General features: G+C 44.8%; 2 protein-coding genes across 2 annotated transcripts; both read left to right on the forward strand.

The window, feature by feature from the left end:
• Nucleotides 1–246: 246 nt before the first annotated feature.
• On the forward strand, nucleotides 247–1,191 carry LOC120977562 (olfactory receptor 5A2-like). Its single transcript, XM_040405559.1, has one exon. It carries the CDS (start codon nucleotides 247–249, stop codon nucleotides 1,189–1,191), a length of 945 nt encoding a protein of 314 aa, XP_040261493.1.
• A 12,456-nt stretch (nucleotides 1,192–13,647) lies between these two features.
• Nucleotides 13,648–14,613, forward strand: LOC120977565 (olfactory receptor 5A2-like). Its single transcript, XM_040405560.1, has one exon. It carries the CDS (start codon nucleotides 13,648–13,650, stop codon nucleotides 14,611–14,613), a length of 966 nt encoding a protein of 321 aa, XP_040261494.1.

Raw genomic sequence — 14,613 nt, forward strand, 5'->3', positions numbered from 1 at the left:
ACCAACATGGCTGCAATTATAACTTTTCAGAAGGAACTCCATGATGGCAAGCCTACGTATCTGATGCCACCATCCTTCATACATGGACAGTTGTCTTTGGAAAGTTTGGTGATTTTTCAGAATTTGAGGAGATCATCTCAAGAACCTAAAAGAAGCTAAAAAGTTTATTGGGAATTTTTTTGGAATTCTTTGTCTTCTACTTTTTCAGTTATTTTTATACTTTTTGTTTGCACTTCCAGTAATCCCATGGCAAAAGCAGAAAACCTGTCCTCTGTGTCTATATTTCTGGTCGTAGGTCTATGTGACAGCGAAGAACCTCAATTTCTGCTCTTCCTCGTCTTCCTTGGCATCTACCTGATCACAGTTGTTGGCAATATTGTAATTTTAAGTGTCATCTCCTCTGACCAGCGTCTACACACCCCCATGTACTTCTTCTTAGCCAACCTTTCCATTATTGACATCATCTTCTCATCCACCACAGTCCCGAAGCTTCTGTTCATTCTGGTCACTGCTCAGAAGGCCATTTCTTTCTCCAGTTGTGTCACCCAATTATCATTTTTCCAATTCTTTGTGGTGGCGGAGTGTTACCTTCTTGCCGTCATGGCTTATGATAGATTTGTGGCCATCTGTTTCCCGCTGAACTACACCCTAATCATGAGCCGGGAAGTGAGGTTCAGAATGGTCCTTGGTTGTTGGGCTTGTGGTCTAGTTAACTCAGTGGTCCAAGCCATTTCAATTTCCTGTCTTGACTTTTGTGGTCCGAATAAAGTTGACCATTTCTTCTGTGACGTTACTCCTCTGTTCAAGTTGTCTTGCTCTGACACCCGACTTGGTGAAGCCGTATTTTTAATTGTGGTGGTGCTTGCTGGGATGGGACCACTTACTTTCATCTTGGTCACCTATGGCCGGATCATTGCTGCGGTTACGAAGATTAGCACCAGAAATGGTCGTATTAAGACCTTCTCTACATGCGCCTCTCACTTCACAGTGGTGGCCCTATACTATGGCAGCGGGATCTTCAGTTACATCTGGCCCTCCTCTACCTACGCCATGAACAAAGACGTTAAGGTGGTAGCTGTGCTCTACACTATCATGACTCCCATGTTGAACCCCATTATTTACAGCTTGAGAAACAGGGAGGTAAAACGGGCACTGAAGAAGATGCTGGGGAGCAAGGGAATAAGATTTTGATATCTACAGTCGTCCATGTTTTGTCACCTACTATCACTCAATAAAAGGTTGCTAAAAATGTGTGCATATAATAAAGCTAAAATGCTAAAAATATATATTTTAAATATGTGTGAAGTTTAAGCTTGGGAAGTTCCTAAAGGTTTTAAAAAAATATGAAGATGGGTTAAACTGGGTAGAACCACTGAGCTTGCATCTAGGCCTATTTACCATGCTTGCCGATGACCACGATAAGCTGTAACCACAACATTTTGCTAGTTTTACATTTGGTGCAACTCAAAACACTGCCTGCCTGTTAAACCAGTCTAATATCATTACAATAGTAGTTACCATAGGACCGCATCCCAAAAGTTTCTTCCACCACACCTTCCAGTCAACATACCCCAGCCCCCCCATTCACCTCACGTAGAAGCAAAAGATGGCAAGACCCTTAGGTCACATGTCAACTAACAGTTTTTCTAAAGAAAATGAGACAATCACAAGTGGGGACAAAGCCAAACTTGAGTCAGCACCCGTGCCCCCCCCCCCTCTCATTTAACCCCATGGCCAGACTCAACCAGGTTCAAGACATAATTCAACTAATGAAGGTACAAAAACCTAAAGTCCTTCATACACATACAAAAAATATTGCCCAAGTTCACCAATTATTATCCAAACCAGCCAACTGCCTCTTCCCCAACAGAAGCTTTTGAGGAAAGACTTAGGCCTCTTGCACACAAACGTATTGGTTCCGTTCCGTGCCCAATGCACGGGCAACATCCGTGCGGCGGCCGGGACGGATCCAGACCCATTCAATTTGAATTGTCCGTGATCCTTTCGTTCCGCAAAAAGATAGGAAAAGGTTTTTTTTGCGGAACGGAAGCATGGATTGGATCCCCACGGAAGCACTCCGTAGTACTTCTGTGGGGTTCCGTTCCGTGCTTCCATTCCACACCGCATCTGTGGATTTGCGGACCCATTCAAGTGAATGGGTCCGCATCCGTGATTCGGAATGCACACGGCCAGTGCCCCGTGTATTGCGGAACCCTCCGTATGCGGCCCACAATCCGGCCACGGAAGCGCTACGGCCGTGTGCAAGAGGCCTTATGGAGCATGTTGAATTTTAGCACCTAATCCTTTTGTTCAGTCAGGAGACAGCTCGGTCCATATCTATTGAGGGTCTAAGGGCACCTCATCTGACTCATTACTCCTGTAGGGTTTTCCATTGGGGCAGTACGCTGAATAAGATTGCCTGGTATTGACAATATCTCAACTGTTTCATTTACATTTTTATTTTTTTTTCACTTGCAAGGAGCAATATGTAATATACATTGTAATAAGTGTGCATAAAGTTTTGAGACACTTCAACTTTTAGAAAGTTTTTTTTTTTCAGTTCAAGAGGTGATAAAATCCCGAGGGAATCTCTCTGAAGGGTTTTATATGAGAGCAGAGAGGACAGAGCACAAGGCGGGTGTCGGGGGACAGACTGTGAGTATGATGCCAGGCACAGCGTGTATCTGCTGCATTTCTAGTCTTGTAGTCTTCCAACATTGATGATGATCTAAAACAGAACATTTTTATTATTAATACACACACACATATATATATAGTTATTTTTTTACTTTTTTGTCTTTTTACTCATTTTTATACCATCAAAATATCATTTATTGTAAAAATAATTTGTCATTCATTTTTCTATCTAATTATGAAGATCTGTTCAGCTGTTGTAGACCATTGGATGGCACTGTGTACTATATTGCAGCATTTTTTATTACTAATATACAGTACAGACCAAAAGTTTGGACACACCTTCTCATTCAAAGAGTTTTCTTTATTTTCATGACTATGAAAATTGTAGATTCACACTGAAGGCATCAAAACTATGAATTAACACATGTGGAATTATATACATAACAAACAAGTGTGAAACAACTGAAAATATGTCATATTCTAGGTTCTTCAAAGTAGCCACCTTTTGCTTTGATTACTGCTTTGCACACTCTTGGCATTCTCTTGATGAGCTTCAAGAGGTAGTCCCCTGAAATGGTCTTCCAACAGTCTTGAAGGAGTTCCCAGAGATGCTCAGCACTTGTTGGCCCTTTTGCCTTCACTCTGCGGTCCAGCTCACCCCAAACCATCTCGATTGGGTTCAGGTCCGGTGACTGTGGAGGCCAGGTCATCTGGCGCAGCACCCCATCACTCTCCTTCATGGTCAAATAGCCCTTACTTTCAAAGTTTTCCCAATTTTTCGACTGACTGACTGACCTTCACTTCTTAAAGTAATGATGGCCACTCGTTTTTCTTTACTTAGCTGCTTTTTTCTTGCCATAATACAAATTCTAACAGTCTATTCAGTAGGACTATCAGCTGTGTATCCACCTTACTTCTCCTCAACGTAACTGATGGTCCCAACCCCATTTATAAGGCAAGAAATCCCACTTATTAAACCTGACAGGGCACACCTGTGAAGTGAAAGCCATTTCAGGGGACTACCTCTTGAAGCTCATCAAGAGAATGCCAAGAGTGTGCAAAGCAGTAATCAAAGCAAAAGGTGGCTACTTTGAAGAACCTAGAATATGACATATTTTCAGTTGTTTCACACTTGTTTGTTATGTATATAATTCCACATGTGTTAATTCATAGTTTTGATGCCTTCAGTGTGAATCTACAATTTTCATAGTCATGAAAATAAAGAAAACTCTTTGAATGAGTATATATCATTTCTTTTACTGATCACAATTTTTTTTATTCATTTTATATATATTATTTATATAAACTTAATTTTTGTCATTTATTTTTCTCATACAATTATTATTATTCACAGAATTCTTTCATGCAGTCTCTCGAGGAGGTGCAGAAAATAACTTTTTACATCTCAGACGGTAATTAGAATATTTTTCCATAAGATAGCAATTTGTCACGAGAAGCCCCCCCGTACCCCTGAGGACTCAGCTGTAGGTCACTGGATGGCGCTGTGTGCACTATATTGCAGCTTTTCATACAATGAATGCCTATACGAATAAAAATTTAAAAAACTTATCAACATTAACACTTTAAAGAGGACCTTTCACCATAATAAAACCTCTAAACTAACTATACAGACATGGAGAGCGGCGCCCAGGGACCCCCCTGCACTTACTGTTATCCCCGGCGCCGCTCCGTTCTCCGGTTATAGCCTCCGGTATCTTCATAGTTAGGCTCCACCCAGGGGAACCTGACGGCGTCTCATTCTCCTATGCTGTAGCGCTGGCCAATCGCAGCGCTCAGCTCATAGCCTGAGAGTTATTTTTTCCTCTCAGGCTATGAGCTGAGCGCTGCGATTGGCCAGCGCTACAGCATAGGAGAAGGAGACGCCGGCAGGTTCCCCTGGGTGGAGCCTAACTATGAAGATACCGGAGAACGGAGCGGCGCCCGGGGATAACAGTAAGTGCAGGGGGATCCGTGGGCGCCGCTCTACACGTCTGTATAGTTAGCTTAGATGCCTCATTCTGGTGAAAGGTCCTCTTTAATGCCCACACTATTCTGGGTCTTGAATGGATTATTTTAAGCCCGTTTCATGTCTTCAAATTTCTGATAGATTTTTTGTGTTTCAGTTAGTCACCATTAGGCCTCATGCACACGACCGTTGTTGTGTTCCGTTCCGCAAAATGGGGTTCCGTTGTTCCGTGACCCGTTTCCGTTTTTGTTTCCGTGTGTCTTCCTTTTTTTTTGGAGGACCACCAGACATAAAGGAAAGTAAAAAAAAAAGTCTAAGTCAAGTTTGCCATGCAAATGATAGGAAAAAAACCGGACGCGGACGACAATCTTGTGTGCCTCCGCGTTTTTTTCACGGTTCCATTGACTTGAATGGGTCCGAGAACCGTTTTCCGTGAAAATAATAGGACAGGTTATATTTTTTTGACGGACTGGCACCACGGATCACGGACGCGGATGACAAACGGTGCATTAGCCGAGTTTTCAACGGACCCATTGAAAGTCAACGGGTCCGCAGAAAATCACGAAAAACGGCACAACGGACACGGAATAAAACAACGGTCGTCTGCATGAGGTTTTTCCAAGAGATATGTTTGCTGTCTGTGAATGAGAACACTCCAATTTACATTCAGAGGCAGCAAACTCATTCTTGCTCTCAGCTGAGGGTTTGTTACAATTGTATCCAGTCCAGACAAAGCTCTGTGAAGTCGCCGCTGCTGATGGGTTTATTGTCTACACAAGGTTTGCAGCCTGTGAATGTAACCAAGAGTGTTCATTCACTGACATAAACTTATATCTGGAAATTTGGGGAGAATTCCACTTTAAAAATCTGCCGTGGAATTTGTTTCCAAAAGTTTTTTTTTTTTTATCATTGCAGTGTGTGAAAGAGATTAAAATCTTATCCTTCTGCAATGTGCTGCAAATCCAGACAGAAAATCCGCAGTCTATCCTTTAACCTCTTCAGGACCTGGCCACTCTCAGTTTTTTTTTGGTTTTCGTTTTTTACTCCCTGCTTTCCCGGAGCCGTAACTTATTTTTTTAATTTTCCCCTTCACATGGCTGTATGAGGGCTTGTTTTCTGTGAGACAAGTTGTATTTTCTAATGGCACCGTTTAGGCCTCTTGCACACGAACCCGGTGGCCGTGCTGCGGCCCGCAATTAGCACAAACACCCACCGTGGGGAAGCCGCAGCGGATCGCGGACCCATTCACTTTAATGGGTCTGCGATCCGCAAAAAGTTCTATCTTTTTGCGGAACGGAAGTACGGTGACGAAACCCCACGGAAGCACTCCGTAGTGCTTTCGTAGGGTTCCGTTCCGTGCTTCCATTCCGCATCTCCGGATTTGCGGACCCATTGAAGTGAATAGGTCCCCATCCGTGATGTGGAATGCACACGCAACGGTGCCCATGTATTGCGGATCCACAAATGCGGATCCGCAATACGGCCGCGGGTCGCACACGTCCGTGTGCGATAAGCCTTATAGTTGCATACAATGTAGTTCAAATGGGTGGAATTATAAAAAGAAACAACACAATTCCGCCAAATTTTCTGTTATTTTTTTTGTTTTTTTTACAGCATTTCCTATGCGGTAAAACTGACCTGTTAGGCCTCTTGCACACGAACGATACGGATTAGGTCCGGATGCGTTCAGGAAAACTCGCACCATTTCGCAAGCAAGTTCAGTCAGTTTTGTCTGCGATTGCGTTCAGTTGTTGAGTTTTTATTGCGCAGGTGAAATGCGCATTGATGCGTTTTTCACGCTTGTGATAAAAAACGGAATGTTTACAAACAACATTGAAATGAATAGGTCTGGATTCAGTGCGGGCGCAACGCGTTCGCATCACGTATTGCACCCGCGCGGAAAACTCGCTCTTGTGAAAGGGGCCTTAGTTTCCTTCTCCAAGTCGGTGCGATGACAGCAATACCACCTTGTATAGTTTTTCTTGAACTTTAAGGGCTCATGCACATAACCATATGTATTTTGCGGTCCTGCAAAAACACTGATGACGAATTGCATCCGTTTTTTTGGTGGATCCATTGTAACAAAGCCTGTCCTTGTCTGCAAAAACGGACAAGAATAGGACATGTTATATTTTTTTGCAGAACAGAAACGGAATGCACGCTTAATTTCCGTTTTTTTGCGGACCTATTGAAGTGAATGGTTCCTCATACGGACCTGTAGAAAAACAGAACAGAAACGGGAATTTGTGCGCATGAGCCCGAATACCGTAAAAACAATTTTTTTCTTTCCATCACCATATTAAGATCCCCATAACTTTTTTATTTTCATGTCTACTGAGGTCTCATTTTTGGCGGGACGATCTGTCATTTTTATTGATACCATTTTGGAGTTGTCTTTTTGATTAAATTTGTTCGCAGAGTTAAGTGACCCAAAAAATTGCAAATCTGCAATTTTGATGTTGTTTTCCATTAGGCCATTCATCGTATAAGATAAATATCTAGTACGGGTGTTTTTGCTCGCAGCGATGTCTATTATGTTTATTTTTTTAATTGTTTTTGTATTTTTTGGAAAAGGGGGATTTTAATTCTTAGGCCTCATGCACACGACCGTTGTGTGCATCCGCGGCCGTTGTTCTGTTTTTTTTCGCGGACCCATTGACTCTTAATGGGTCCGTGGAAAAATCGGAAAATGCACCGTTTGGCTTCCGCGTCCGTGATCTGTTTTTCCAGTCCGTGAAAAAAATATGACCTGTCCTATTTTTTTCACGGACAACGGTTCACGGACCTATTCAAGTCAATGGGTCCGGGAAAAATCACGGATGCACACAAGATAGTCATCCGCATCCGTGATCCGTGATCCGTGTCCGTTTTTCCTATTATTTTCAATGCAAACTTCACTTAGTTATTTTTTTCACTTTTCATGTCCGTGGATCCTCCAAAAATCAAGGAAGACCCACGGAAGAAAAAACGGTCACAGATCACGGAACAACGGAAATCTGTTTTGCGACAGCAAAAAAAAACGGTCGTGTGCATGAGGCCTTAGGCTGAGGTCACACGAGCGTGTCCAGATAAGGTCCGGGTGCATTGCGGCAAACCCACGCGAGTAGGTACCTAATTGCAGTCAGTTTTGACTGCGATTGCGTTCCGTTGTTCAGTTTTTATCGCGCGGGTGCAATGCGTTTTGCACGCGCGTGATAGAAAACCGACTGTGGTACCCAGACCCGAACTTCTTCACAGAAGTTCAGGTTTGGGTTCAGTGTTGTGTAGATGTTATTATTTTCCCTTATAACATGGTTATAAGGGAAAATAATAGCATTCTTTAATACAGAATGCTTAGTAGGTGGTCAACTGAGGGTTAAAAAATAAAAAATAATTAACCACTTTCTCCTCTTGATCGCGTAGCTGCCGGTCTCTTCTTACTTCTTTAATCATGAGCTGCCGGCTAAAGGACCTGTGGTGACGTCAGATCACATGGTCCAATCACATGGTCCATCACCTTGGACCATGTGATATGATGTCACCATAGGTCCTTTAGCCGGCAGCTCATGATTAAAGAAGTAAGAAGAGACCGGCAGCTACGCGATCAAGAGGAGGAGGTGAGTTAATTATTTTTTATTTTTGAGCTCCCAGATGCCATGACATGATAGTCCCGAGTTTTTCTATGATTTACTACTTTTGCAGAATTTAAACATTTTTTTTCCTTTTGTGTTGCCATATCCTGAAAACCATAACCATCCACGCGGGCGTCCCTCCTGCCTGACCCATTTTCCAAGTCCACGTGTCTCATACATTCCCAGGTAACGTGGAACGCAAAGCACGACTCCCCAGATTTATGACAAGCTTGTCAGAAAGCTTTATATTGTGCGAAATACATTTTTAATAAAAGATATCGTAATAAAAATATAAAAAATACCCTCCACCTAACCCACTTGGCTTCATAAGTACGGCCCTGATTCCGGACATTTCTCAATGTAGTTATACTGGACAAGTGGCATAAATACACTGATAGATCTCCTCCTTCCTTCACACAATGTAATATAAAATGTAGCAGCCCGCAGCCACCACTAGGGGGAGCTCACTGTATAGGAATTGTCTTAATTCAGCAAATGGCATTTACTAATGTATTGTGATTGTTGATATTGCCTCCTTTGCTGGCTTGTATCCAGGGGTTATGACCACTCAGCAATCCATCAGTGGTGGTCGTACTTGCACACTATAGGAAAAAGCGCGCGGCCTCTGTGGTGGGCAGGACCGTGGGAGCGCGCATAGGCACACATGCACAGCAGCTCCCGTCCCACCCACCTCGTATCTGCGCTGCAGCGGTGGCCGTAACCCCTGGATGCAAGCAGTGTATAATGTGATGGAAAAATGAATCAAGCCAGCAAAGGAGGCAATATGGACAATATGATAGTGGCTTAGTGGTTAGCACTGCTGCCTTGCAGCACTAGTTTCAAATCCAACCTGTGCATGGAGTCTGTATAGGGAACTTAGATTGTGAGCTCCATTGGGGGCAGCGAGTGATGGTGATGTCTGTACAGCGCTGCTATATGTGCGTAACATAAATATCAATGGAAGCTCTTTGCACTGAGCTCCCTCTAGTGGCGGCTGCTGGAAAATGCAGAGAATGTCAGGAACAGGAGAATCACATTTTATAGTACGCTGTATGAGTGAGCTGGTATCAGTTTATATTTTTCAGGGTTGTTTTTTTTTCTATAATACAGCATTATGGAAGGGAAAATCTTTGGATTTTTTTTAAAAGTATTTGAATATTTTAATTAAAGGGGTCTTCCAAGATTTTAATACTGATGACCTATCTGTGGGGGTCCGAGACCCAGGACCCCTGCCGATCATCTGAAGGCACCGGTGCTCACAGCTTTTCCTAGGCCAGTGATGTCACGTTCGTCGGTCACATGACCCAAGAGCAGCTCAGCCCAATCGAAGTGAATGAAGCTGAGCTGCAATACCAAGCTCAGCCACTATACAATGTATGGCGCTGTGTTTGGTGAGCTGAGAGAAAGCTGCGGCACAACTGCGCGCGCCAGTGCCTTCTCGAACAGCCGATCGGCGGGGGGTCCCGGGACTCAGACCACCATCGATCAGATACTGATGACTTATCCAGAGATGCCATGAAAACCCCTTGCACCCCAACAATTACATCAAGGGGGCACCTGTGAGATGACAGAGGGAGCTCCCTCCACCTGACTAACCACTTCTCCTGTAGGTGTCTGGATGTCTCCGACCTGCACTCTATGAAATAGGGCCCCATGTGTATGGACGTCATACTGGTGGTAGTGAAGGCAGTGCCATCTTAAGAGCATTATAGGCCCCCGGGCAATACAGTGCACTGGGGCCCTGTCTACACAATCACGCACTAGAATAAAAATGCAAATTATCAATAAGGCGATATTTATTGGTACTTTCAACAAAATCAGTGTTTAATATAGGAATAATATATAGGGGGGGCACAAAGATACCACAGTCAAAAATGGGGGGGCAAAAACAAAATAAGTATATATAAATAAGATTACAAAATATGAGAGAATTGCGGTCTGCAGGGATACATTTATAATAAAACTATTTACTTACAAAAGAAGCTGTTCAGTCGTCTGCTGTGCCGTCCTCTGCTTGCTTCCGCGGATTCTTTCCCCTTCTTTCTGTCTCTCGTCAGTGCGCAGGCGCACTGTTATGGTGGATCTGTGGAAGACACACTGTTATGGGGGCATCTGTGGATGACAGTGTTATTATGCCTCTCATTAGCCCCCATATGCTGCCTCTCATCATTAGCCCCCATATGCTGCCTCTCATCATTAGCCCCCATATGCTGCCTCTCATCATTAGCCCCCTTATGCCTCTCCATTAGCCCCCATATGCCTCTCCATTAGCCCCCATATGCCTCTCCATTAGCCCCCATATGCCTCTCCATTAGCCCCCATATGCCTCTCCATTAGCCCCCATATGCCTCTCCATTAGCCCCCATATGCCTCTCCATTAGCCCCCATATGCCTCTCCATTAGCCCCCATATGCCTCTCCATTAGCCCCCATATGCCTCATTAGCCCCCATATGCCTCTCCATTAGCCCCCATATGCCTCTCCATTAGCCCCCATATGCCTCATTAGCCCCCATATGCCTCTCCATTAGCCCCCATATGCCTCTCCATTAGCCCCCATATGCCTCATTAGCCCCCATATGCCTCTCCATTAGCCCCCATATGCCTCTCCATTAGCCCCCATATGCCTCTCCATTAGCCCCCATATGCCTCTCCATTAGCCCCCATATGCCTCTCCATTAGCCCCCATATGCCTCTCCATTAGCCCCCATATGCCTCTCCATTAGCCCCCATATGCCTCTCCATTAGCCCCCATATGCCTCTCCATTAGCCCCCATATGCCTCTCCATTAGCCCCCATATGCCTCATTAGCCCCCATATGCCTCTCCATTAGCCCCCATATGCCTCTCCATTAGCCCCCATATGCCTCTCCATTAGCCCCCATATGCCTCATTAGCCCCCATATGCCTCTCCATTAGCCCCCATATGCCTCTCCATTAGCCCCCCATATGCCTCTCTCCATTAGCCCCCCATATGCCTCTCCATTAGCCCCCCATATGCCTCTCCATTAGCCCCCATATGCCTCTCCATTAGCCCCCATATGCCTCTCCATTAGCCCCCATATGCCTCTCCATTAGCCCCCCATATGCCTCTCTCCATTAGCCCCCCATATGCCTCTCCATTAGCCCCCCATATGCCTCTCCATTAGCCCCCATATGCCTCTCCATTAGCCCCCTTATGCCCCCAGCAGCCACATTTTCTTATAAAATAAAAAATCACTTACCTCTCCTGCTCCTGGACGCCGCCTGCCTCTCCTCAGTCGACTCTGTGCTCTGAACTGGCGCGCACAGCGTGAGGTCACAGAGCGCCCTCACGCTGTGCGCAGCCCTGCACAGCCGACAGCCGAGGACCAGGAAGTGGTGAGTACAGAGCGTTCACCACTTCCTGGTCTCTCGGTTCTAATGAGCGCTTCCATAATGGAAGCGCTCATTAGTATTCAACTGGGGGGTGGGCTGGTGGGTTCACTGGGCAGGCGGGCCCCCAGGCAAGTGGGGCCCCCGGGCAACTGCCCAGCGTGCCCATTCGAAAAGACGGCCCTGAGTGAAGGGTTTGTGAAAGAGCGCAGAGCAAAAAACGACTGCTGAAACTGATATAAAATGATCACAATTTTTGGTAAAACAACTTGCAGATATGAGAAGTTCAGATTGAGAATTTTGAGTCAATAGAAGGTACTGGTGGGAGACGGGGCAAATGAGTGAGGAGTGGATGAGAAGAAAGTTGAGGTAGGCGGTAGTCTGACATGAGTTATACCTGACTGCACTATACCCATCAGATGTAGGTTCTAGAGGGGTGCCACATTATAAGGAGGCCATTTTGAACCGGGGCTTCCATGATCTCACGGTTTTGTGCTCAATCTAATGTTCTTGCAATGGGACAAGCCCTTCTCTGAAGCAGTAGGGCACATGGGGTCTACTTTTGGCTGCTAAAGTAGGTTATATGGGGCCTACTGGAGGTAATGAGCTTAAAATAAACCTATTAATGGGCTTGTCCTCAGGATAGGTCACTAATATGTGATCGGTGGGGGGGGTTCAACTCCTGGCAGACCATCAATACCAACATCCTGGAAACCCCTATAATCCTATTTCAATTTAGTGAGGCGAGTCCCTGAGAGTGGTTAGGTGGAATGCCGATCCCTGGCCAAGATACTCAAATCCAGGCATCAGTAACCTCCAGCACTCCAGCCGTTCTGAAACTACAAGTCCCAGAATGCTCTATTCCCTTCTAATGGGAGTTAGAACGGGGAGCTGCAGTTTCACAGCAGCTGCAGTGGCAAAAGTTGATGACCCCTGCTCTAAGCCAAAAGCTCATGGGGACATGTCTACTAGATGTCTAACTTTTTTCTTATGATAATTTTTTTTTTGTTTAATTTTATGGCAATCTGCCCAAGGTAAAAAGGTTTGCTGGCTACAAATACCAATAAATTTGGGTTGGAGTTTTTGAAGGACCCATTAAAGACTTTTTATTCCCAAAGATATGACGCATAATATATTGTTACTTTACAGAGATTCAGTCCCTATGAGCAGATCCTGAAGGCCAATGATTGTCATCGTTAAAACACAAGTTCCACCCCACCGGATAATAACCAGTCCAGTTGGTAGTGGACTATAAACCAGTAGATCCCTCACTTGCCTGCAATATTCAGGCCGTGGTCAGCATCAACACATGACACCTAATTTTTACCATGCAGGGTATGTTGGCTTCGTGGTCATCACCTTTTACTTGCAGCCCAGGGAAAATAATCCCACCAGGTTTGTTCTCCTTGTATTGGCATGGATTTCTTCTGGGTTCTCCAATTTCAGAGTCTGTCGGGTATTATATGGCCATCATTACTACAGTCAGGTAGGGTACATACAGACAGGAAAACTCATACCCTGTGTAGCCGCTGCCTGCCTTATTGACAAAGTAAGGGTAGTTTTCCAACTCGGCAGGTGCTTGACTGATGGCTACCCTACTATGAAACATCACTATAAGCTGCTATTAAATCTTGTGCATGCTCCATGCTGTTCTGGACCTGCGCACAAACAGTAGTTTCCCCGCAGTAGGCGAAGTCCCCACAAGCCTGCGTGAGTGAGGACTTTGCCCATCGTAGGGAGACTACTGTGCATGCAACCATTCTGGAACCACACAGCACATGTCAAAGATTTTGAAGCCACATAAATTGACATTGTAGATTTGTGAAGCTGGTTGTGTCTGGTCTTGCATCTCCATTGAAGTAAAAGGTGTTGAGCTGTAAAATCACACAAAACCTGTTGACTGGTGTGGCGCTGTTTGTGGATGAAAGCAGCCATGTTTTTCTCATCTTGGACAACCCTTTTCTGGCAAACAAAAGATAAGGGGCAAAAGGGGAAGACACTATGGCACTATGAAGGAGACAAGCAAGCAAATTCATTCTACCTAATAGTCATCTCTTATCCCTTTAGATCAACACCTGTCCAATGGAAGCCTCTAGTTGGAGAAACGAGTCCTCAGTGTCGGTCTTTCTGATTGTTGGACTTTCGGAAACAGCAGACCCTCAGATCCTCCTCTTTCTGGTCTTCCTGGCCGTATACCTCATCACCGTGGTAGGAAACATAGTAATTCTAAGTGTGATTTCTTCTGACCAAAGACTACACACTCCTATGTACTTCTTCTTGGCCAACCTTGCTGCTGTTGATATATTTTTGTCTTCTGTCACTGTCCCCAAGCTCTTGTTGATATTGGTCACTGCCCAGAAATCCATTTCTTATGCTGGATGTGTCACTCAGCTCTATTTCTTCCAACTTTTCATGGTGGTGGAGTGTTATATCCTTACAGTCATGGCTTATGATAGGTATGTGGCCATCTGTTTCCCACTAAACTACAACCTTATTATGAGCAGAGCAATAAGGATCAGGATCGTCCTCTCCTGTTGGGCCAGTGGTCTCCTGAACTCAATGGTCCAAGCCATTTCCATATGCCATCTTGACTTTTGTAGTCCAAACAAGGTAGACCATTTCTTTTGTGACGTAACTCCACTCTTCAAGTTGTCTTGCTCGGACACAAAAGTCGGGGAGGGACTTTTCATGATAGTAGTCGTCATTGCTGGGATGGGACCCCTCATCTTTATATTGGTGACCTATGGCCGGATCATTGCTGCTGTCACAAAAATTAGCACCAGCAAAGGTCGTCGAAAGACCTTCTCTACTTGCGCCTCTCACTTCATGGTAGTGGCTCTATATTATGGCAGTGGGATCTTCAGCTACATCTGGCCCTCCTCTACCTACGCCATGGACAAAGATGTCAAAGTGGTGGCTGTGCTTTACACCATCATGACACCAATGCTGAACCCCATTATTTACAGTCTGAGAAACAGGGAGGTAAAACAAGCCATGAAGAAAGCAATGGGCGTTCGTTCTGACCACCAGGGTAACTGGACACATTAA

The sequence above is a fragment of the Bufo bufo genome, chromosome 8, assembly GCF_905171765.1.
Source record: "Bufo bufo chromosome 8, aBufBuf1.1, whole genome shotgun sequence".
Lineage (NCBI taxonomy): Eukaryota > Metazoa > Chordata > Amphibia > Anura > Bufonidae > Bufo > Bufo bufo.

What these genes read in the sequence shown, in the direction of transcription:
- LOC120977562 (XM_040405559.1), top strand. Translation starts at nt 247, where the DNA reads ATGGCAAAAGCAGAAAACCTGTCCTCTGTGTCTATATTTCTGGTCGTA.
- LOC120977565 (XM_040405560.1), top strand. Translation starts at nt 13,648, where the DNA reads ATGGAAGCCTCTAGTTGGAGAAACGAGTCCTCAGTGTCGGTCTTTCTG.